The 23,692-nt window shown below is 45.0% G+C and overlaps 1 protein-coding gene across 1 annotated transcript; it reads right to left on the bottom strand.

Moving 5' to 3' along the window:
- Positions 1-3,014: 3,014 nt before the first annotated feature.
- On the bottom strand, positions 3,015-23,444 carry Dhrs7 (dehydrogenase/reductase 7). Its single transcript, XM_038336319.2, has 7 exons — positions 23,233-23,444; positions 17,276-17,428; positions 12,229-12,335; positions 11,352-11,591; positions 5,499-5,621; positions 4,597-4,809; positions 3,015-3,280 (listed from the first exon to the last, which is right to left on the bottom strand). The coding sequence occupies exons 1-7, from the start codon at positions 23,363-23,365 to the stop codon at positions 3,236-3,238; spliced, it is 1,014 nt and encodes a 337-aa protein (XP_038192247.1). The 5' UTR covers positions 23,366-23,444; the 3' UTR covers positions 3,015-3,235.
- Between the last annotated feature and the right edge of the window lie 248 nt (positions 23,445-23,692).

Raw genomic sequence — 23,692 nt, 5'->3', positions numbered from 1 at the left:
CGAAGTAAACCCTTTATCCACTAACTTGCTTTGGGTTATGATGTTTAGCACACAACAGAAAGCAAATACCTCTGATACCCTGACCTCCTACTCTTTATCTGTCTCTATTCCTTTCTTCAAGGTCACTGCGACAATTATGCCATGACTTCAACATTATTCCCCTGTCATGACGTATTTTCCTAACATATGACTTATGTGCTATTATTTCTTTTATACTAGTGTTGTGGAATATCAGCTTAAGATGTGTTGCATTCATTTATGCTGTGGAATTTTTGTTTAATGATGCAAAGATGTGTTGCATTCTTTTATGTTTCATTTGTTTAACTCTGTGAAGCTGTGTTACTTTGCCTACCTAAAACACCTGATGGTCTAATGAAAAGCTGAATGGTCAGTAGCTGGGCAGGAAAAAGGAGAGGTGGGGCTGGCAGGCAGAGAGAAGAAATAGGAGGAGAAAAAGAGAGGGGGGAACGAGAAAAGGAGAAGGAAAGGAGGATGCGAGGGGCAGGCCACCAAGCTGCACAGCCAGTCACAGAGTAAGAAAGAAGCAAAGATATAGAATAAAGATAAAAAGCCCAGAGGCAAAACACAGTTAGAGAGAAACCGCTAATTTAAATTAGAAAAGCTGACTAGAAACAAGCCAAGCTAAGACTGGGGATTCATAAATAAGAATAAGTCTCTGAGTATTTATTTGGAACTGGGCATCAGACCCCAAAAGAGTTAAAAAGAAAATCATGCTAGTGTTCTTTTCTTTTTTTTTTTTTACCTAAGGTGTGGTGTGTGCAATAAGTCATAACTCCCATTTTTATCACCGGTCATGCAACAGTCCTCTCTCATTGAGTGCTTATGTACACATGACACACCCCATCCACATTGCCATCCTAAGGCATTGCTAGACCACAGCTGCAGCAGGAGCGTGGGGAGCTGCTTCTGTGTGTCTCTTACGAGATGAGCCTGTGTTCTACTCACGTTCTGGCAAATAGCACTGTGTTTTATGCTCCTGGGATGATCTCTGCGTGTGCATTTACCTCAGTGTTTCTGTCTACTGTACCTGGTGGAGTATATCTCTGTGTCACCGTCCCCCTTTCCCCAGGATAGCAACGGGGTAGCCTGCCATGTGCCTAACCACCATTCCATAGCTGTTTTATGTGTGCTGTTTGATCCCAGCTAAACTGCAAAGCGCTTGTGAAGAACTGTGGCTTTCTCCTGTTGTTTCTGTTGCTTTTCCATCACAGCCTGTGTTTATTTTGTGCTGTCTGGTGCTGAATGCCAAAATAGAATTGATGGTATTTGCAAGGAGGGAATGCCAGTGGGCTCTTTCCGGGCTGTTTACTTGTGCCTGAATAGCTGTGGGGTCTTGAAAAAGTTACACAGGGTCACCTTAGCATCTCTTGCAGATATAAAAGGTAGAAAATGTCACCCACCTTAGTGGCTGATATGTGGAACAAGTTAAGCAGGCCAGTATACCACATGGTACCACAGGTATTTAATAATGATGCCTAGCACAGGCTACCATGCATCCTGCCAGCTGCTTCAAGCTAGTCCTTTGTACCTGCCCACTCTCCCTTAAGACAGTGTAAGCATTTGGGATGAAGGATTGTTCCAAATAATTCCTTGCATCCACTCACTGCCCAGCCATCCACTTTGTGTTCTGTAACTCACATTGCTGTTTTGAATTACGTTTGTTCTCTTTGAATTGATGTTGAAAAATCCCAGTGCAGTAGAATAGTAAAGGGCATGGCCTGGAAGAGCAGATTGAGTCATGAGTGGGATTAGTGATCAGGGCCCAGTGGCCCTGGCTTCTAATCTCGGCCCCATGAGAGGCTTCGACAGCAGGAGTGAAGTTTGATTGTTACCTATGCTACAGGTCATGATAAAGGTCAGGCTAGATAAATTGGTGACACTCTGTCTCAAGAGAAAAAGTGAACACATCTAAAACCAGCCGTATCAATGAATCTGTTGTCCCGGTGCTCCCCCGGGAGATGAGAGACTGCAGTGGCATTTCAAATGTATTTTAATAAATAAAGACTGCCTGAAGATCTGAGAGTAGAACGGTCCCACTGGTCAGCCTTAGAGACCAGGTGATGGTAAAACACACCTTTAATACCAGTAGCCACAATGACACACACCATTAGTCCCAACAGCCACACTAGTTGCTATAGAAATCGGGCGGTGCACGCCTTTAATCCTATTGGTGCACGCCTTTGATCCCAGCCCTAGAGAGGAATATAAGATGGGGCGAGACAGCTCTCAGATGCAGACTCTTTCTGAAATTCCAGGAGGCAGGATCGCCATTTAGGACTGAGGTCGAGGTAAGAGCCAGTGGCTGGCTGTTTTGCTTTTCGGATCTTCAGGTTGAACCCCAATTTCTGACCCTGAGCTTTTATTAACCGTGCTTCAAGATTAAAAAAAAATGCCTGAAGTTTGCAGGCCTCCTAAGCTATTGTATGCAGCAGGAGACAGGAAGCCCTGTCTTAAACGTGGTGGAAGGTTGAAGACTGAGATTCAAGGTTGTCCTCTGCCCTCCACACGCACCCGGTGATATGTGCATACCTGTACTCACACATATGTCATACACATGAGATTTTAAAAATGGGTACAGTTCAGCGGTAGCATGTGCTAAGCCTGTGCAAAGGCCCTGGGTTCAACCCTCAGCTCTGAGAAAGAAAAAGAAACAAACAGAACCACGAGTGCGGTGAGGGGGGGGGGGATTGCACTGCCCTCTTCCAAATCTTCCACTGGGTCAGGTCACAGCGCTTCTCCCGGGAGGACACACAGCAGTGTGACACCACCTTGGAGCCAGAATGAGGCAGAATCCCACAACTCTAATAACGCCGATACCTCGACTGTGGACTTCCCAGCCCCCAGAACAGTGAAAAGCAAACTGATATGGCCTACGGGGAGCCAGCCGGTGGTATTTTCATTGAGAAGCACAAGTGAATTAAGACAGTGTTGACGACAAAGATATACACCTGGACAGGGTCTGAAAAACACGACTCTAGGTCTGCAGGCTAAAATATTGTGAACGTCACTTTATTCAAGAAGGTAGCATGTATTCATAGACATTTCTAAGATACAGGGCAAGGTATTATTTATTATTCATTACGTATTGAATAGAAACTTGTATCAAAAATTAAACCGGGAGGCAGTCACTGACCCACGTTCTATGTGTAAGCTTACTAGACTTAGGCTGTTTATCATTCTCAAACAAGTGGCTCAGGCATTCCAAGGGGTTGTTTCAATCCTTCTTTGTCTTCCAGAATTTATAAGGCAAGTCTGGATCCTGTAAAAGAGCGACAGCATTGTGAAGCAGCCCTTCTTGTCACTGACCCGTGTTCGTCAACCAAGCTTCTCTGTTTAATTAACTCCGCTGTATTATCATCCAGTCACAGTGATCTTCCCAATCCTTGAGCAAACACTTCAACTGGACGTAAAACATCACAGCCAAAACTCTCGATCTACGTGCGTATATTGCCCTTGGGCTTAGGACTTTTATCTTCTCCACGTGGCAGGAATGGGGCCGATTCTTTTCTACTTACTCATTACTTAAACAAAGAGTGTTCTTATTGTTAGTCCTCTGGATCACACCTACTGACAGCTAACTGTAAACCAGGTCAGAGTAGGCGGAGTTTAACTATTTGTCTGATGGTGGTGGCGCATGCCTTCTTTAATCCCAGTACTTGGGAGGCAGAGGCAGGCGGATCTCTGTAAGTTTGAGGACAGTTTTGATTTATGTAAGGACGTCAATGGTAGCCAGAAATATGTAGTAAGAAAGGAAGGAATGGAAGAAGTGAGGAAGGAGGAAGGGAGGGGAGGAGAAAGGGAGAAAAGAAGAAAGAAAGGAAAAAGAAAATAAATATTTGGGTGTGACGCTAAAATTATTTATGAACTTTTAATACACTGTTTACAAGATAAAACAAGGCAACCTGTTAACCCTTAAGTGTGGCCTTTGTTTGGAAAGAGTAAGAGTTATGCTCATCCAAGAATTCGCACAAAGACAGAGAAAAATAATAATCCAAGATGGAGTGTGGCTAGCACCAGGTGGAAAGGATGGAGTACCACCATCGAGAAGCAGTGCCCAGTAGAAAAGAGGCGCTCAACTTAGTTAGAAATCGCCATAAAGCAGGGCTGGAGAGATGGCTCACAGGTTAAGAGCACTGGCTGCTCTTCCAGAGGTCCTGAGTTCAGTTCCCACAACCACCTATGGTGCCCTCTTCTGGCTTGTAGGCACACATAAAGCCAGAATTCTGTATTTATAATAAATAAATAAATCTTTAAAAAAAATAGTCATAAAACAAGTAAAATCGTGAACAGGATGAGGGGCTTTTTGAAACACGACAAACAGTGAGCAGAAGAAGAGAAACTGGCAGCCTTCATTTTGACTTTTACCTTTTAAAAATTTTACTCTTCCAGATTAGAAATCGTACGGTAAACCATTGGATATGCTGTGTGGATACAGAGCAGTTTTCTAAATTCTTGTTATTCTTATCATAAGACTGGTATGGATCAGAAAAATAAAAAATCTTTAAGAACATTGAAAACTGGATTTTCATACAGGATTCATGCATAATTGTGAAGAAATATATAATTTGCTCTTACCAGACCATTCTCAAAATTCTGAATTCTTTTCTTCCCCAACTTGGAGGTTAGCCATAAGGCCCAAGTTGGCATATACTGCCACAAGTATGCCCCCAGCAAGACAGGGTGATCAGAGATCCAAACTTCCTTCAAATCGTTGGCCATGGAGATTAGCATCAGCCGGACACAGCGGCTCGTTGGCATCTTGTAAGACTGATCGATGCTTTTGTTGGGCTGAAAGTCAAAGCAAAGCAAATGCTGAGGATTCCAAAGCACCTAGGAAGGACCCAGTGGCCGTCTAGCAGTGAGATTGTCAGGATGAGTCCTGTCAACTGGGAGTCTTCACAGGTGCTCCTGGAGGCTTACGAGTTACAATATTTCAAAGAGCATAGAAGAAGTCATACGCTCACCGTGTGAGATTGCGCTTGCTGAAAACGCTTTACTTTTAATGAAAATTACCTCATAATAAAGTACCAATGCCTATTTTATTACCCTGGTTCCAGAAATATCAAATCACCAAGATTTACATTAAGGGCTAACTAAGGATGTACAGTTCGGAAGTAAAAGGACTATCCAGACTGGTTAAGGTCCTGCCTGGCTTTCATCCCCAGTATCATACAACATAAAAATAACTCATATTTAGCAAGTGGAATAATGGGGAAGAAATAGAAAAAGATAAAAGGACTTTCTTAATAAGAGTGATGGATCTACAATGGTGAACCGTTTATAAGCAACCGACTGGCAATGTCACTAACCATTGTTAAAATGAGACACTGAAGTACTATCAAGTAGCTTGGACACTTTTCTTAATGCTGTTGCTTTCTGCGAACAGTTCATAAGTAGTTCTGAGTAGGCACCCGACTTCCACAATAAAGCAAATGTAGCTAGCAAAGGATTCAATGTTTCCCTTCTAGAATTTTTACCTTAGTTAATTCTTCCGTTAGGGCATTCTTCACAATGTCAGACTGCACAGGCCCTGGGTAAACGTTGCAAAATGTTATCCCTGGATATTTCATGAGCTCACCTTGGAGAGCATTGAAAAAACCCTAAGGACCACAAAACAAGAACGTAAGAAAAAAGGAAAAGGATAAAGCAAAGAAATAAAAGAAATATAATATGCTATCCAAATACATGCTCTGTAATGGCAGGCAGTACAGTGACATAAGCATATCAGGCTTTACGTATTCATGCATTCATTTTTCTCATCTTGTAGTATTGATGACTGAATATGACCTGGTACACATTAGGCAAGGGCTCTAGCACTTATATCTCTGGCACTTATTAAATGAAAATAATTCTGTTCTTTTTATTTATTTGTTTATGTGGGGGTGTGGCATGCTAGAACACAGTATGGCGGTCAGAGGATGAACGCAGGCTGTAAAACGTCGTGACACTCCTGTGGAATAATCCTTTTGTACACTGTGAAGATGTTTTGCTCTCGTTGGTTTAAGAAAGAGTCAACTGGCCTCAGCTAGACAGGAAGAGGTTAGGCGGGAGAGCCAGACTATGAGAACCCTGAGAAGTGGGGCGGAGTCACCAGTCGGATGCAGAGGGAGCAAGAGATGAACAAGTTGTGTTGAAAAATGTTTCTGCCACATGGTAGAACACAGAGAAGAAATATGGTTTAATTTAAGCTGTAGGTGCTAGTTAGCAACAAGCCTAAGCTATTGGCCATTGTATCTGTGAGGTTATTTGGGAGCCCGTTGGCAGGACAGCAAAGTCCACCTACAAACCATCTTGCCGACACCCTTTTCACAATTTGTTCGGAGACAGTGGTCTAACTAAGCTGTCCAGACTAGCTCTGAACTTATTCGCAGGCCAGGCAGGTCTTAAATGCTCAAACCTCTTCCTTCAACCTCCCAGGTGCCTGGGATTATAGGCCTATGCCACTAAACCTGACTTCATCAAGGCATTTTTTTTGTTTGTTTGTTTTTCGAGACAGGGTTTCTCTGTAGCTTTGGAGCCTGTGTTTAAAGATTTATTTTTGTTATTTTTGATTGTGGATAGGATAAACAGTCTCAACCCACTTCTGGGTTTGAAAACTTACCAACCCCACCAATCCCTGTGCCCCAAACTCCACCAATCCCTGAGCTCAAAATCCCACCAATCTCTACCCTGGAAAACTTCTCCCCCCCACAAGAAGCCCTATATGAAGCCTGCCTCCTGCTCAGTTCCCTGCTGCTTCTCACCAGAGCAGAGGCAGCCACCCTCTTGTATCTTTCTAAATTAATCTCTTGTATGAGGTTTGCTGTACGGTGCGACATTTTGGTATTCCTTGGCTCCAAACTGCCAGACAGCCTTTCCCTTCAGAGCTGTAACTCTTGCACAGAGGAAACCTCCTCCCTCTGGGCTGTAACACTTAACACCTGTGCATGGAATGAACACGCCTGCTTAGAAGAGGAGGTGTCATCCTCCAGAGCTAGAGTTACAGGCAATTGTGAACCACCCTTTGGCTCACCTAACTAACATGCCCAATTAAAATTAAACACCTCATCATAACACAGGGTTTCCCATTTTACCTTTATAAACCACCCATTTTCTATGGGCCACATCTGTCTCCCCTCCATCCAGAGGCGGCCCTTTGTCCTTCCAAGACAAACATCCCTACCCCTATTCCTTTGTCCCCATCCCTTTCTCCCTCATCCCCCATCTCCTTTACCACCACATCTTAGCCCATTCTAACACAGACCTCCTTTTTTTTATCTCTTACAAACCACACTGGCAAGGTCATTTGATGCTGTTTTTCTGCCTGAGTCAGACAGCAGCCACTTTAACTTTTCTTCCCCACTTAATAGAGGATCTCTCTGTGAAAGCAGGCATTTGGGTGCAATTTGTGGCTAATCTGGGGTCCAGGAGGACACCTCCACTGTTCAGAGGGTGGTCTACTTCAATTTCAGCGAAGGATTAGTCATTCTCTAGACAATGACTAGGATATGACTTGTCACAATCTGATGTGACCACTACTGCAGGACCTTCTGAGCACCAAGATAAGTCTTCAGCACTCAAAGATACAGGCCATTTCCAAACCAATAGAAAGAAACAGATATTTGCCTCCCCTTATTTTTTTCCTTAATTAGGAAATGCTCCTGCATTGTTTTAAAGACTTGATGGTAGCTCACACTTGTTACCCCTCAGGAGAAAGGGAGGAACAGGGGGATCCGATGTTCAAAGCCATCCTCAACAAAGAAAGGAGTTAGAGGCCAACGTGTGCCACACGAGACTGGCAGCAAAACAAAACAAAGACAAATGAAATAGTACTGACAACCTTAAAAAACAAAATTGTAACCCATTTGTACACAATCTAACAGCATTAAGTATTTGTCAGCTCTTAAGTAGTGACTCCAAACCAGCACAGAGGTGATGGGGTTCCTGCTGAAAGACTGGCCAATGTATAGGGGTTTCCTGTGGGACTAAAACCTTCTATTTTGGAGAGAAGCTGCTTCAGATGCAGAATGTTTGAAATGATGGAGGACTGTCATTGGTTAATAAAGAAACTGCCTTGGCTTTTTGATAGGGCAGGATTTAGATAGGTGGAGTAGACAGAACAGAATACTGGGAAGAAGGAAAGTTAAAAAAAAAAGCCATGCCTCTCCTCTCTGAGTGAGATGCCATGGAGCCAGTCACCTGGTCAGACATGCTGAATCTTTCCTGGTAAGCCACCACCTCATGGTGCTACACAGATTACTAAATATGGGTTAAAGCAAGATGTGAGAGTTAGCCAGTAAGAGGCTGAAACTAATGGGCCAGGCAGTGTTTAAATAAATACAGTTTCCATGTAATTATTTCGGGGCACAAGCTAGCCAGGCGGCTGGGAGCTGGGTGGCAGGAACACAGCCCACTGCTCCTCCCTACATTGAAAGGAGGCAAAACAATGTTCTAAAGGGAAATGAAATATCCCATCCTGCAGCCATGCTTTTAAATTTAGAAAGTAAACAACTCAAACTCACTTCAGGAAGTCCCTGAAACTGACCAGATTCACTAGGCCTCTCCCACCCTAAGCATATATCAGCAGTCAGGACTGTTGAGAGTCACTCTCAGACAAGCTGAATTGACTGTAAGAAGCAGACAAGCCAAGCTAAGAAAGACTCAGGCCAACCAAACTACCTGGAGAGGAAACTCGCCAACCTGCTGAACTGCCTGCAGGTTATGCAGTGGGCTCCAGGGTTCCCGCTTTTGTGAGCTGTCGCCCATGCTGAGATGGACATTAGGGGTGCAGCTGCCTTTGAGTCATTTCTGCTATGGTAAGTAACTCCTCACGCACAATCCTGTCGGTAATTCCAATAAACTCATTGGCTCACCAAGTTGGACTTGGATAGTATCCACACTTTGGTCTTGATGGAGGAGAGTTATCTGTCTATGTTTCTTTCATTGGTTAATTAATAAAGAAAACTGCCTTGGCCCTTTAAGAGACAGAAAATTAGGTAGGTGGAGTAGACAGAACAGAATTGTGGGAACAAGGAAGTAGAGTTGGGGAGACGCTTCAGGCAGTCGCCATAGTGAGTCTCCATGCTGCTCCTCTCCGAGATGGACGCAGGTTAAGATCTCTCCTGGTAAGCCACATCTCGTGGTGCTACACAGATTACTAAATATGGGTTAAAGAAAGATGTGAGAATTAGCCAATAAGAGGCTACAGATAATGGGCCAGGCAGTGTTTTAAAAGAATACAGTTTCCGTGTAATTATTTCGGGTGTAAAGCTAGCCGGTGGCTGGGTGGCAGGACGCAGCCCCGCCGCTTCACACTACATGGTCTGTCATCTATTCCCTACTTGGGGTGGGCAGATGTTGTTCATGTCTTCCCAGAAATAGTGTCACACAACAAAATCTACACAGTGCCTACCTCAGAGAGGGTCCAAAATGAAATACCTGGTAAAGGAATGAAAAAGTCCTGTACCTTTAATATTTTCACAGGGAGGACCAAACGACCAACACAGACTCTTAATCCTCTCCTGGCATATCGTGTACACAGGGAGGGAGAGCCTGTTGGTTAAGGAGCACTTGTTGCTCTTGTAGGTCTCCCCAGCACCTGTGGTAGCTTATGGCGGTCTGTAACTCCAGTTCCAGGGAATCCAATGCCCTCTTCTGGTTTCCATGGGTACTGCATGCATGTGGTGCATAGACGCAAAATAAAAATAAATAAATACTTTCTTTAAAAAATAAGTTCTAGTCTGCAGGTCGCGATCCAGACACAGAGCAAGCAACGGATACGACTGCCTCGCTGAAAAAGGTACCGAGCCACATGGCTAACATAGACAAGAATAATGGGCTAATATAAGTTATAAGCGTTAATAAGAAATCTGAGCTGCTAGGCCAATAAGTTTATAACTAAAATATATGTTCACTGTAACTTCTAGGACTACGAGAAGGAAATGTATTCTTTAAAAAGGCCTCTGGGGACACGGTGGTGCACACATGTAAGCCCAGCTCTTGGGTGATAAAGGCAGGTTTGAGAGCTCAGGATCAGTCTGCCCAACAAGAGACAGTCCCAGAACAAAATACAAGCCTCCAAGTCTCAGCATCCAGCTACCGAACTACTGCTATACCTGCCCACATTGTGTCAGAGGATCCAACTCAGCAAAACAGAGACCCTCAGAGGGCCGGCCGGCTGTACAGCTCCCCTGTGTTTTATTAACAGTGTCCTGCATGTCTCATGAGGCCAAGTGCCAACAGATGGGGCCTGTCCTCTACTGCATCTGTCTAAGATGGGACTGTCTCTATGGGAGGTTGATTGACAACCCCTCGCAAAATCTGAAGAAAGCATTCGGGCTCCAGCCCTTCGTCACTCTACGCTGTCCGTTCTGTATGGCAGAGTGAGTCTTCCTCAACCATTACTTCAATGTCCGTGAAAGCCTGGTGACCTGCGCCGCCGTCTCTCATTATGCCAGTGGTAGGATGTGCCACTGAAACTCTCCTTCCCAAACACGAGCCATGCGTTCTGTGTTTCCACACTGTCTGGCTGAGTTTACTACTTCTTCACATTTACTCTCAAGCCAAAATTAAAAATTCACTCCGTGCTGGGCGGTGGTGGCGCACGCCTTTAATCCCAGCACTCGGGAAGCGGAAGCAGGCGGATCTCTGAGTTCAAGGCCAGCCTGGTCTACAAGAGCTAGATCCAGGACAGGCTCTAGAAACTATAGGGAAACCCTGTCTCGAAAAACAAACAAACAAAAAAATTCGCTCCGTTCTGCTATTTAAACCTGGTCAGATATATAACACAGCTCAAGCTTAGTCACTGCCCTGATCAGATTCTCTTCTTCCACAGAAACCAGAGAAATAGAGTCACGTGTTGCCCAATAGAGACGGGCCCAGGCCTGATGTGCAGCAGTACCGACCTCCGACATGCATGCACAAGGAGAGAAGGGGACATAAAGACAAGGAAAGGGGGAGGAAAAGAAGTCACAGACATGGGACAACAAAAACATCCTGAAACACATGCGGAGGGAAGAAGTGTCGGAGCCTGGAGGACGTGGTAGGGGCTGGAGCAGGATGAGAGGTGAGACGCTGAGTAGATTATCCCAAGGAAAGAACTCGGTCTCATCTCTACATCCCCAGGGTCTGGCACCGGGTATGCTGTAACACAGGTGCCCAAAGCCAATCTGTTGATGAGTTCTAAGCAGGAGAGACTACTGGGCTGTTTCTGTTATCGAAGAAGAGAAGTCAAGTTCTCTTATTTCTGTCTCACATTAAAGGCTCAGGTCCATCCAGCACATTTACCAAAAGATGTATGCCCCATACACGTAGAGAGGACAGTTTGCTCGGATAAGTTTGGGCTGCCTTACCCGAAGAGCATGCTTGCTGGCACAGTACCCGCTGGAAAGGGCCACAGACGCAATTCCCGCAATGCTGTTCACAGTGACAATCTTCCCTTGTTTCCTCTCTACCATGTGAGGCAGAACACACTTGGTCAAGGACACAGTCCCTAAGTAGTTCAGATTTATCAGCTCCTTGAAGACATCCAGGTTAGTTTCGAGAACTAAGGAACGTTGGGATCTTCCACCGTTGTTGACCAAAATGTCAATCTAAAAATCAGAAAATGGATACTTAAAGACAGTCTAAGAAAATGATTGCTCGTATTGTTAACTTGAAGAGTGAATGGGACAGTGATGTGGTTCTAGTAGCAGCTAAAATAAAATAAGCAAAGCCAAGTGTATCCCAGCACTTGGTAGGCAGAAGCAGGCAGATCTCCAAGTTCAAGGCCAGCCCGGTCTACGTAGTGAGATCTAGAAGAGAGCTACATCAAGCCTGTCCCAGAGAGAGAGAGAGAGAGAGAGAGCTGAAGGGAGGGAGAAAGGAAGAGAAGAAAGGAGGGGAAAAGAAGGAAGAAAGGAAAGAAGGAAGGAAGGAAAGAAGGAAGGAAGGAAGCAGAATTCACCTACAGAATCTCTATTTGACGTAAAGTAACAAGTATCATAAAAAAGAAAAGCATCAACAGATGTTAACTTCTCTCATTCTTCATGGAGAGATTAGTGCTTGGGAAGGGATGAGAAGAACTAACAAGCTGGAGTCCAGCAGCCAACGGCTAAGAAGCTAAGTCGTAGCCCGACCTCACTGCACGGGCTCTGCATCTCTCTCCCTTTGAAGGGGATCCACAGCTGGAAAGCTCTTTGACAGATAAAGAACACCATCCATGCTTCACCGATATAAAACGCAACTTACTTTTCCAAACTCCTGCAGAACAGCTTTGGTGGCTGCCTCGTGGGAACTTGTGTCGGTCAGGTCAAGGGGCAAAACCAGGATATCTTTTTCTTTTAAATTGCTGTTCTCTAAAAAAAGACACATGAGCCATAAGTAAGCCATCCCACAGTTCCACGGAACTCAACTTTCCAGTTCCATTTAACCTCTACCCCACAAAAAGGCGGCAATGAACTCACTTGAGGCGACTCTGCCAAAGCATCCCTGCCCAGGTGACGGTATGCAAGGCTATCCAGCTAGCGCTCTGGCTGGCTGAAGGCAGCACGCTATGCTTCCCCTTCGCTACACACAGAGGAACTTCACAAAGAACGAGCTGGAAGTGACAGCAAAGCTATGGCCCCAGCACTTGGGAGGCAGAAGGAGGACAGCAGAAACGAGTTTATTCTGGTTTACGTCGCGAGTTTCAGATGAGCAAAGATTATATGGCCAGCCCTTGTCTCAGAAAAACAAAAAATGAAAAACAAACAGGCAAAAGAGATATTATACTACTAGCTGGAAACAGAGGAGACTCAACCAATCCCACACAGTGGTCTACAACAACAAGGTACTCGGCATGGAGCCAGGTAGACTGGGATCTTGAGGCCGCACAGGCTGCACATCAGAAAGAAAAAACAGCTCCACCCACAAAAAGAGGAGGAGAAATTATACAACAGCTTTGTTTTGTTTTTTTGATAAGTATAGAGCTACTTTTCTTTTTGCAATAGACTCACCAAGTTCAGTTGATCATACACACATTTAGAACCCCAGTTTAGGGCTGGAGAGATGGCTCGGTTGTTAAGAGCATGTGCCACGTTGGCAGAGCACCGAGTTCAATGGCTAGCCATGTCACAACCATCTATAACCACAGCTCCAGCAAGAGCCAGCGCCACTGGCAAGAGCCCCTGCACAAACATGTACAGACTCACACATATACACATCATTAAAACTAAGTCTTTTCTTTTAAGATCATCCTATAAATCTATAAGAAGCTAAGAAGCCCAGGAGTGGGGTGGGGGAGGGGGGAGAAGCTTCTCTCCTTAGGCCAGTGATTCCAAGACGTAAATAGCACCCAGGTCTTCATACAATTCCTACTTAAAAGCATATTGGGACTGTGGTAGTTTGAATGGAATTGGCCCCCATAATCCCACAGGGAGTGGCACCATTAGGAGGTGTGGCTTGTTAGAGTGGGTATGGCCTTGTTGGAGAAAGTGTGTCACTGTGGGGTTGGGCTTTGAGGTTTTCTATGCTCAGGATACTGCCCAGTGTCTCAGTTGACTTCCCACCACGTGCTGTGGCGCTGTCAACTACTATTCTGGCACACATCTGCCTCTACACCATCATTCTCCCCCATGGTGATAATGGACTAAACTTCTGAAACTGTGAGTCACCCCAATTAAATGCTTTTTAAGAGTTGCCATGGTCGGGGCTGGAGAGATGGCTCAGAAGTTAAAAGTATTGCCTGCTCTTCCAAAGGTCCTGAGTTCAATTCCCAGCAACCACATGGTGGCTCACAACCATCTGTAATGGGATCTGGTGCCCTCTTCTGGCCTGCAGCCATACATGGAAGGAATGCTGTATACATAATAAATAAATAAATATTTTTAAAAAAAGAATTGCCATGGTCGTGGTGTCTCTTCACAGCAATAGAATACCTAACTGAGACAAAAGAGGGTACCAAGGACGGAGGATTGTTGTGATAGGCCTGACCATGGTTCTGTTTGGAGTAATATGGACTTTGGTACTTGGAGTTGTGAAAGCAGTAGAATGTTTTTGGCACCGCTTAATGGGCCATACTAGAGCATGGGAGACAGAGGTGCAAAGAGTGATTTGAACTGTGGGGGGCTGCTTACTCAAGAGGTTTCAGAGGAGAAGAATTTAAGTATGTTACCTAGAGATTGCTCTTGTGATATTTTGATGAAGAAAGTGGCTGCATTTTACCCCTGTCGGAGGAATATGCCTGAGGTTAAAGAGAAGAATTTTGGTTTAATTCCCTGGCAGAGGAAATTTCAAAACAGCCTATTATAGACTGTCATGTGGTTACTGGAGTTCATGCTTATAAAGATTTATAATGAAAAGGAGCAAGCTGATCAGGGTAAATTAAAAAAATGTAAATTTTGTGGAGAAAAAAAGTACCAGGAAGTAGAATGAAGCAAAGTCCTGTGTTCAAGGAGATAAATGGTTAAGAAAGGGAATATAAGGAATGCTGACCTATAGGGCAAGAGCCCACCAGCTAAGTTTCCAACTTGTGAAAGGGAACTAAAGAAAAGCTTAGAGCTGGAAGGGGCAGGGCTGTAATTCTAGCGCTGGGGAGGCAGAGGCAGGCGGATCTCTAAGTTTGAGGCCAGCTTTGTCTACAGAGCAAGTTTCAAGACAGCCAAGCTTAGGGAATGAAGGGCAGAAAGTTGATAAAGATGTAGTTAAACAAGGGGGCCATGTCCCAGTCCCAGTGAGCAGCAGAACTCAGCAGCTTCAGCTGTGTGGTTCTGGCTTTAGAGTTAAGGTTAAAAGAAACAGGTTATGGAATTTGCCTCCATACCTAAGGAAAACTTCTAAGATGAGGCATGTGTCAGGGGTGTCCCTGAACGGAGGGCCATTGCATGAAGCTGTGAAGTTGAAGCCTGGATTACCTTGGACAACCCAAGTTGTTACAGATGCCAAAAATCATGGGATGCCTGCCAAGGAGAGCTGCTAACGGGGAAGTGGACCCAACCCAAAAGAAAGAAGTGTGTTGGAGTCAACAAAGCTGAACGGAGCTGGAGATCTGAAGAGCGTTTTGACATCAGACATGGAGATGCAGTTTGGTGTTTGTCCAGCTGGTTTACAGTCTTGCTTTGGTCTAGTATTTCCTTGCTATACTCCCTTCCTTACATTTTGGAACAGTAATGTATATCCTGTGCCATTATATGCTGGAAGCATGTGATCTGCTTTTTTTTTATACAGGTGATTACAGTTAAGAGATTGCATGAATCTCAGAAGAGACTTGCTGGAGAATCTCCTTCAGTCAATATCCTTTGAGAAGCTGGACCAGATTGGGCATTAAAACCTTGTTTTTCATTTAGACAGAAAGGGGGAGGTAATATGGGATGCTCTTCTGTAAGTAAGCTGTGAATACCATTGGTTAATAAAGAAGCTACTTTGGACCTATTGCAGTGCAGAATAGGGCAAGATGGGAATTCTAAGCAGACAGAGGAGTAGGCGGAGTCAAAGAGATGCCATGTAGCTGCCAGAGGAAGATGCCTGTGAGCCAGTACCAGTAAACCATGAGCCTCATGGTAAAATATAAAATAATAGAAACTGGTTAATTTAAGATGTAAGAGATAGCTAAAAATACACTTAAGCTATTGGCCAAACAGTATTGCAGTTAATATAGTTTCTGTGTGATTATTTCAGGTCTGAGTGGCCAGGAAACAAATGAGCAGTCTCCATCAACGGAGACTTTGAACTATGTTCTTTAAAACATTGTTGAGACTGTGATAGATTACGGGGACTTTTGAAGTTGGACTAAATGCATTTTGCATTATGATACTGTTATAAGCTTTGGGGGCCAAGGAAGGAAATGTGGTAGTTTAAATGTAATTGGCCCCCATAAGCTCATGGGGTGTGACACTATTAGTAGGTGTGGATTTGTTGGAGTGGGTATAGCCTTGTGGGAAGAGGTGTGTCACTGAGGTTTTCTATGCTCAGGATACTTCCCAGTGTCTCAGTTCAACCTCCTGTTGCCTGCAAGACGTAGGACTCTTAGCTACTTCTCCAGCACATCTGCCTGCATGCTGCCATGCTCCCCGCCATGATGATAACGGCCTGAACCTGTGAAACTGTAAGTGGGCCACTCCAATTAGTTTCCCTTTATAAGAGGTGCTGTGGTCATGGTGCCTCTTCACAACAATAGAAACCCTAAGACAGGAACATATTGATCCTTTCTATTTCTTGTCACCGGTGGAACAATTGAAATGAATTATTCTGGACTTGAATGTAAAATAATAAATATCACTAAGAAAAACAACCAAGTACGTAGAATGTGAGAGGAACAGAAGTCTTGTGGGCAAAGAGATGAAAGAACATGGGGCTTTTTAAAAAATGTTAAGGCTTGCACCAGAGACCACACAGAAGAAAAGGGGCCAATGGTCCTCACACCAGCTCAGCTCGGCTGACATGATTTATCCTCTTTGCTAGAGCGGGCCTTACAAGTCACAGAGGTAGAGGACCAATAACTATTAAATTAAAAAAGCATAGAACACAGGTTTTTGAAAGCAACATCATGAAAACAACCTTGTGACTTTATTGAGAGTCGGGGCAAAGAACTCTTATCACTGGGTGAATGCAGTCAGCAAAATGAAAGAAAGATAATGAAAGTAACAGACGGAGATCACATACACACAGAGGCACACACACACGTTTAAGACTATATTAAAGTACTAAATGCTAAACACTCTCTAAGGTTACTATCACAGTGAACGTGACTTCACGAAAACTCAAGTCAATGAAGTGTCATTCATTGTGTGGAGCCTGTCCTGGAACTAGCTCTTGTAGACCAGGCTGGTCTCGAACTTACAGAGATCCACCTGTCTCTGCCTCCCGAGTGCTGGGATTAAAGGCATGCGCCACCACCGCTGGGCCAGGTTCATTTTTAAGCCTTATTTCTTTCCTTTCTTTTTGTTCATCATCCTAACACACATGCGCGCGCACACACACACACACACACACACACCCATGAATTTATTATCTGGCATAAATCAAAGTGAATAAGGATCGTTCCTAACTACATCTCATTAGTTATACACAGGAATGCTACAGATAAGAGCCTCTTCTAAAACAAAGATGCAAGTCATTTGATCATTAAAATCCACCAGCACTTGAGAACTGGTGCTTACTCACCCCTCAATATCAAAAGAGGGGGCAGAGCAGAAGGCAAAGAAGTAAGAGAAGAGAAGGAGGAGCAGTGCGAGAAGCCCAGGAGTCAGCGCGAGCTGCACAGGACAGTCCCACCTCCCTCACTTCTAGGAAGCATGGCTGCTGTGGGAAATTGACTCACCCAGGCACCTTCTCTTCACCCGCTCCAGCTCCTGCGCCCTGCGGGCTGACAGCACCAGCGACCCCCCGAGTTTAGATAACTGGAGAGCCAGCTCCTCACCAATGCCACTGGATGCTCCCGTCACCCACACCACCATGTCGGTCAGCTCCCATTCTGTGGAGGAAAGAGGAGGGGTTACAGTATGTGATAGAAGACACACCTACACCAATGAGCAGTAGAACACGAATGGAATAAGTAAACTTTAAAAAATGCCACTACTAAATATGAAGGTCTAGTAAGTACGGCATAAAATGTCCAGTGTCCTGGGTAGGGGGATTGGCTCAGCTGTAAGAATGCTTGCTTCGAATACACAAAGTCTGGGACCAATCTCGAACAACTTCATGAACCAGGCATGGCGGTATATGTCTGTAATCCCAGCACTTTGAAGGTAGAGTCAAGAGGGTATGAAGTTCAAGGCTACATAGTCAGTTGGAGCCAGCTGATTGTGAAGAGAACTTGTCTCAAACAAGCAAACAAAATAAATAGGCAAATAAATAGAATTCAAGTAGCATAAGAAAACATCTTCTACCACAGTTTTCTGCTGAGGGAGCAAGCAGTCTCCGCTTACAGTCTTCATAAAAATTGTGAATACAACCCGTTATTAATAAGTCACCCACACGACATGCTGTTTATTTTGGAATCTGGGTAAATTTACGAGCATCGATTTGTAGCTAAGCCTCATAACTACACAGTGCCACTATCAGACTCAATTAACCTACTTATTTGACAAAGAAAATTAAGGCTACTGACTAGACACTCGTTGCTTTCTCTACTAAAAGGGAGATTCGGATAAATGATTCTGACGTTCCCGCCCACTGTTTAGTTTTCTGATTCTAATTTCTGAAGCGAAAGCACAGATGAGACCTTCGGAAATACCATATGCTGCTCAATGGTATGACATAATCGTCCTGAGTTTCTGTTGTTGCTGCTGTCATTTAGACAGTATCTTACTATGCTTGCCTGAAACACGTACTTCATCCTCCTGCCTCCACATCTTAAGTGCCAGGGTCACGGCAGCATTAATACCTTGCCCCAGTCCTCTTCCTGGATTTAATTTTCTGAATGTCATCATCATTATTACTGTGCATGCATGCACAGGGCATGTGTGCACTTCTTGTGCACATGTAGGCGGTCAGGAGACAATCTCAGAAGCCAGTTCTTTTCTTCCAACTTTTTGTGACTTCCAGGGTGGAACTCAGGTCACCAAGCTTATGCAGCAAGCGGCTTTAACTGCTGACCTCATTGTTGCAGGGTAGTCAGCAGAGAAGACGGCTCGGATGTGGGTGTAAGTCTATAGAAAGCTGCCCGACAGCCTACTTGGTGCTTAGGATCCCACTGTAGCACTGAGCCTTTCTCAGGGTGAGCTTTTAAGCACAGAAACCATGTCCTGGGTTGACATACTTCACTCAACAAGAACAGTTAGCCAGCAGGAGAAATACATACAGAAGCCAAAAAGCAAGGTTAGGACATTTAGAGATTTTTCCCAGACTATGGACTTTGATGGAGTAGGTCTTTGTTTTCATTTTTGACGGGTGGTTCTGTCTACAGGCTGAGTTTTACAGCCTGAATGTCACTTCCATCATGGAGTCAGTTGTGCTAAGGTCCGGGGTCCTGTTAGCACTCACCAGGCCTCAGGCCTGATCTCTAGTGGACTCTAGTTTGTTTCACGACGGGGGCGGGGGGAGGTTATAAGGCTATCTAGGCTGGCTTCGCTTCACTCTTGTCTGTGAGCTTAACACAATCCCATATTAAACCCTCACAAGAACTTCAGGGAGTCTGAGTTCTTCAGAAAATTGAGGTTTTCTAGAGTAAGTCACACGGCCCCCCCCCCAATTAGTCAGTTAAACCCATTGAGGCTGAGACCCTGTCCTTCTTCTTCACTGTAAACTAACTCCTTGCAGAGACTAGAACATCGAAAGGGCTCCATGAATAAGTATAAACCAAATAAACACCAAGAATCCCGGAAGCAACAGAATCCCCACTGTCTGCTATCCTATGGTACATACATTCAGATATGGTCAGTTTAGTTCCCTGGTGCTGAATCCATGTTATAAGCATAATGGACACACGTACAGTCATCCAACTACAGTTAAAGCCCTAAACAGAGGCAGTATTTTGAAACCCAACTGTTTCGGAGGCATTCATACACATATAACGTGTCCTGTAAATAACCCAACTATGTAAACAAAGCCTCCCTTTCAGGAAAGAAGCTTTTGGGGAGAGGCTCTATTGACCAAAGAATCTGCATGAATATGAGACGTATGTGGTGGCGCACACCTTTAATCCCAGCACTCAAGAGGCAGAGGCAGGTTGATCTCTGTGAGTTCGAGGCCAGCCTAGTCTACAGAGTGAGCTACGGGACAGCCAGAGCTACATGTAGAAACCTTGTCTTTAAAATAGAGAGAGAGAGAGAGAGAGAGAGAGAGAGAGAGAGAGAGAGAGAGAGGTGTTCACACAACCATTTATAATTGCTCACAAAAAGTTTGATAATAGGGGGCTTGAGAGATGGCTCAGGGGATAAGATCAATGGCTGCTCTTCCAGAGGACCAAGGTTCAATTCCCAGCACTTACCTGGCAGCTCACAAATGTCTGTAATTCTAGTTCCAGAGGATCCAAGCACAGACATACACACAGGCAAAATACCAATGCACATGAAGCAATGCACATAAATCTTTTTTTTTTAAGTTTGATAAAACATACCCTAGTGTCAGGGCCCAAAGATGTGAGCCCAGTCCTGACTAGAGGTCAGAGAGCTCGAACTTGTTTTGCTCTTTCAAAGCTGTTGACAACAGGTGACTACAAAACAAGGGGTCTTGACCTAGAGTGGTTACTTAGTATTTTGAGCACAGAGGTGTATCAGCTCCATCTTGACCAAATGATTCCTTTCATCATGTTAATGAAGTCTGTTGCCTCACCCCTGCTCTTTTAAAGTATGGTCTAAAAAGACATGGAAAATACAGGGGTGCTTCAGTATTTACTGAATGCCCCTCCTGATGCTATTCTGTGTTTCATCTGTTATTTCTCTCTTATCTCTGTTCCTTTTTACTTAATAATCCTAATCCTCAAACTTCTACCCAGAACGTGTGAATCCAGTCGAGGCTGGTCCCCAACACCCTACGTTAACAGGGTTCACTATTTTTCTTTCTTTTCTTTCTTTTTCTTTTCTTTTTTTCCCCCACAAAATCATACCTATCATATGAAGCCAAAGAGAAAATATTCTCAGGCTCAGTTATGTCCATATGATCATAGACCAGAAACACATCTTCCCATACCGAAATAGAGAACAATTTAACTTAGCATCTGTCTCTGTTTACTAAGTGTTTCCATAGACTCTAGCACTCGCAAAAATCTCCGGCCGGTGGACTCTGAGAGTTGACAAGAAACCTAGAGTTTAGTGCCCAAGCCAGCTTGATACATCTCTCCTGAGGCCCTTAACCGCTCTCTGCCCCATCCTCACGCAACTGTGGAAAGCTCTTGTCTCCAGACTGAGACAGAGGTCACAGTCTCAGCCCACCTTCAGCAGTACCTTCTCTGTCACCTATCCCTGCTCCTTTGTTTACACTCTTCCCCAAGGACACTAGAGCAGCACCACACCTTAGACACAGGGCCTCAGAAGGACATTCCAGAGCCAAAGCTATAGCATCTCAGTGAGTAAGTGGTAACAAATCCAATTATATATGCAAATTATGGACCTACTAACAATGTAATTCAACTTAATACTTCAAACCGTACTTTTCCAGCCGGGCAGTGGTGGCGCGTGCCTTTAATCCTAGCACTCAAGTAAGGCAGAGGCAGGCAGATCTCTGAGTTCAAGGCCAGCCTGGTCTACAGAACAAGCTCCAAGACAGGCTACACAGAGAAACCCTGTCTCAAAAAAAAATCAACAAAATAAAATGAAAAAACAAACAAACAAAAACCCTTACTTTTCCAGCAAAATTTAATTCAATATTTTCTTTCCTTGTTTAATTTTTTGTTATGTTTTTTATTTTTCGAGACAGTGTTTCTCTATGTAATTGCCCTGGCTGTCCTGGAACTCACTCTGTAGACCAAGCTAGCCTCAGACTCACAGAGATCCACCTACCTCTGCCTCCTGAGTGCTGGGATTAAAGGCATGGGCCACCACTGCCTGGCTTCATACAATATTTTCTTAAAAATTTCTAATTCTCCCCAGGCATGATGGCACATGCCTTAATCCCAGCTCTCTGGAGGCAGAAACAGGTGGCTCTCTATGAGTTCAAGCCCAGTCTGGTCTACAAAGCAAGTTCCAGGGAAGCTAGAGCTATGAAGAGACCCTGTACCAAGTCTCTCCACCACACCACGAGAAAAGTACTAATTCTTGCCAGGCATAGAGCTGCTTGCCTGGAATTCCTGTACTTGCGAAGTGGAGACAGGAGAATCAGGAGCTTAAGATCATCCTCAACTACATAATGAGTTCAAGGCCAGTAGGGATTACACAAGACACAGTCTCAAAAAACGAGTCAATAAACAATCCTGTTAGTGGCTAGCTTTTAGCTCTTGCTTGCTGTGGGAAAACAACTTTTGCTAGCTGCTCAAGATGCATTTGGATGCTGTCAACAATTTTACATTTCAGATATAATCCAACGTGTTTATTTTATACAGTTGTATAATTTATAAGCTGATTTTAATTCAATCTTCAGATTAAATAAAAGCACGAAGGCCCAAACACAAACTCCCCCAGGCAGCTAACGGGAGTGAACTGGACCACATCCCATCGGCCTAAATAGTGATCAGGGAAGAGGGAGTCACGGTTAAAAGAAATTAATATCGGGGCTCCCGCCATCGAAACTGAGACGGCCTACAGGCGGCAGCCCTGTCTCTGCCGGGTTTTGCAACAGTGAATCTACAAGCACACTGCAGTTGTGTTTGGCAGTACTGCACCTGTACCTGTTAGAGCCCAAGAAATGCAGCCTCAGAAGTGAAACAGCAAGGATATCTGCCAGAGTTTGGGAAGGACACAAAATACCGTCCTCTCTTTACCTTTCGGTCTCCAGGACCCAGTTTTCACCGGCTCCTGCCCTGCAGACTGCATGAATGCCCTAGCTGAGTGACGAGCTGCTTCAAACCGTGATCCCTGGGCTGCTCTGTGTACTTGTCACCGTGGACATTGGAATCCCACTTAGTCCTTTAAGGATCAATAGCCTACTTCGGGCAGGCTTTTAGTTTCTCTGTCACCGTCTCTGATAAGCAATACGAATAGTGCCCACGTTATAAGAATTGTTCCAAAGGTCAGGGGCCATTTGTGAAGTACTGAGCACACTGCACACCTGACACGACACGCAGCATCTATGAACTGATATATCTAAGCATGTGAACCATGCATTAAGCAAATATCAAGCATGGAGCAAGGCGCAGACTAAAATGGAGCAGGTGAAATGTACCTTAGTTTGCTCAGAGTGATCTCCCTCCTGGCCAAGCGCCAGCTCAGGGCTTTCTGTTGTGACTCTTTCATAGCAATGAGGTAAGTGGGTGAGTCAGACCGAATTTCCTTTCAGTGCGTCGGGAGAGTAAAAGGGCACAGATAAACATGTTCTGGTTGCACAGACACTAGGCTTCTTATAAAGCTGGGGACACATTCTGCTCTCCACTATGTCCTCCCTGATAGGGTCCCAGGATCCCTGGGATCCTACTGAAGAAGTCTGTGTCCTGCGGGCATCAGAGGATTGCAGCGCTCTCTTGGAGTTTGACGTTTTCTCTCCTACTCTCAGCGGCATGGTACATTAGTACCAACCATGAACCAAACAAGCGACAGAGTGAGAACTGCCTATTTAGCCACTGCCGCTTCCTCCGGGCCCTCAGCCCTTGGGCAAGGCTTAACTTGGCCACAGAGGCTCCGTATGTTCCTCTGCCACTTCTAGCAAGGGCTCTCACTCGGAGCCCAGGCCATTGCAGCTGCTCACCTGGGCGTCGCCCTTGCCACTCGGCCCATAGCAACGTCAGGTCGGCATCCGCCCGCAGGAAGCGCAGGAGCTGCACCAGAGACAAGATCAGCGCGCATAGTGCCAGCAGCCAGAGCAGCAGCTCCCAGCTCATCGCTGTCCCCGCGGTTCCTGCTCTGCAGTGAGCGGAAGACCGTGGACGCGCGCCTTCTACGCCACGGATCACAACCCGAGGCTCCGCCCAGAGAGTCCCTGAAGGCGGGACTCCCGGGCGGCATCCTGGCCTGTGTCCCGGGCGGCTCCGCGGCGTCGGGGGAAATACGCACGCATCCCGGTTCAGGGAGTCATGCGCGTCCCTTCTGCGTGTGGGACCGCCGAAGTGTTGAAACAGGAACAGAAGGCAGGGGAGACTTAATTACTTGGCGACTCCGCTGTTGGTAGAGCAGTCAACAAGATTTGTGAGAGCATGAAGAAGTCTTTA

This window comes from Arvicola amphibius, chromosome 7 (assembly GCF_903992535.2).
Source record: "Arvicola amphibius chromosome 7, mArvAmp1.2, whole genome shotgun sequence".
NCBI lineage: Eukaryota > Metazoa > Chordata > Mammalia > Rodentia > Cricetidae > Arvicola > Arvicola amphibius.
This window is presented reverse-complemented; position numbering and strand designations above follow the sequence as displayed.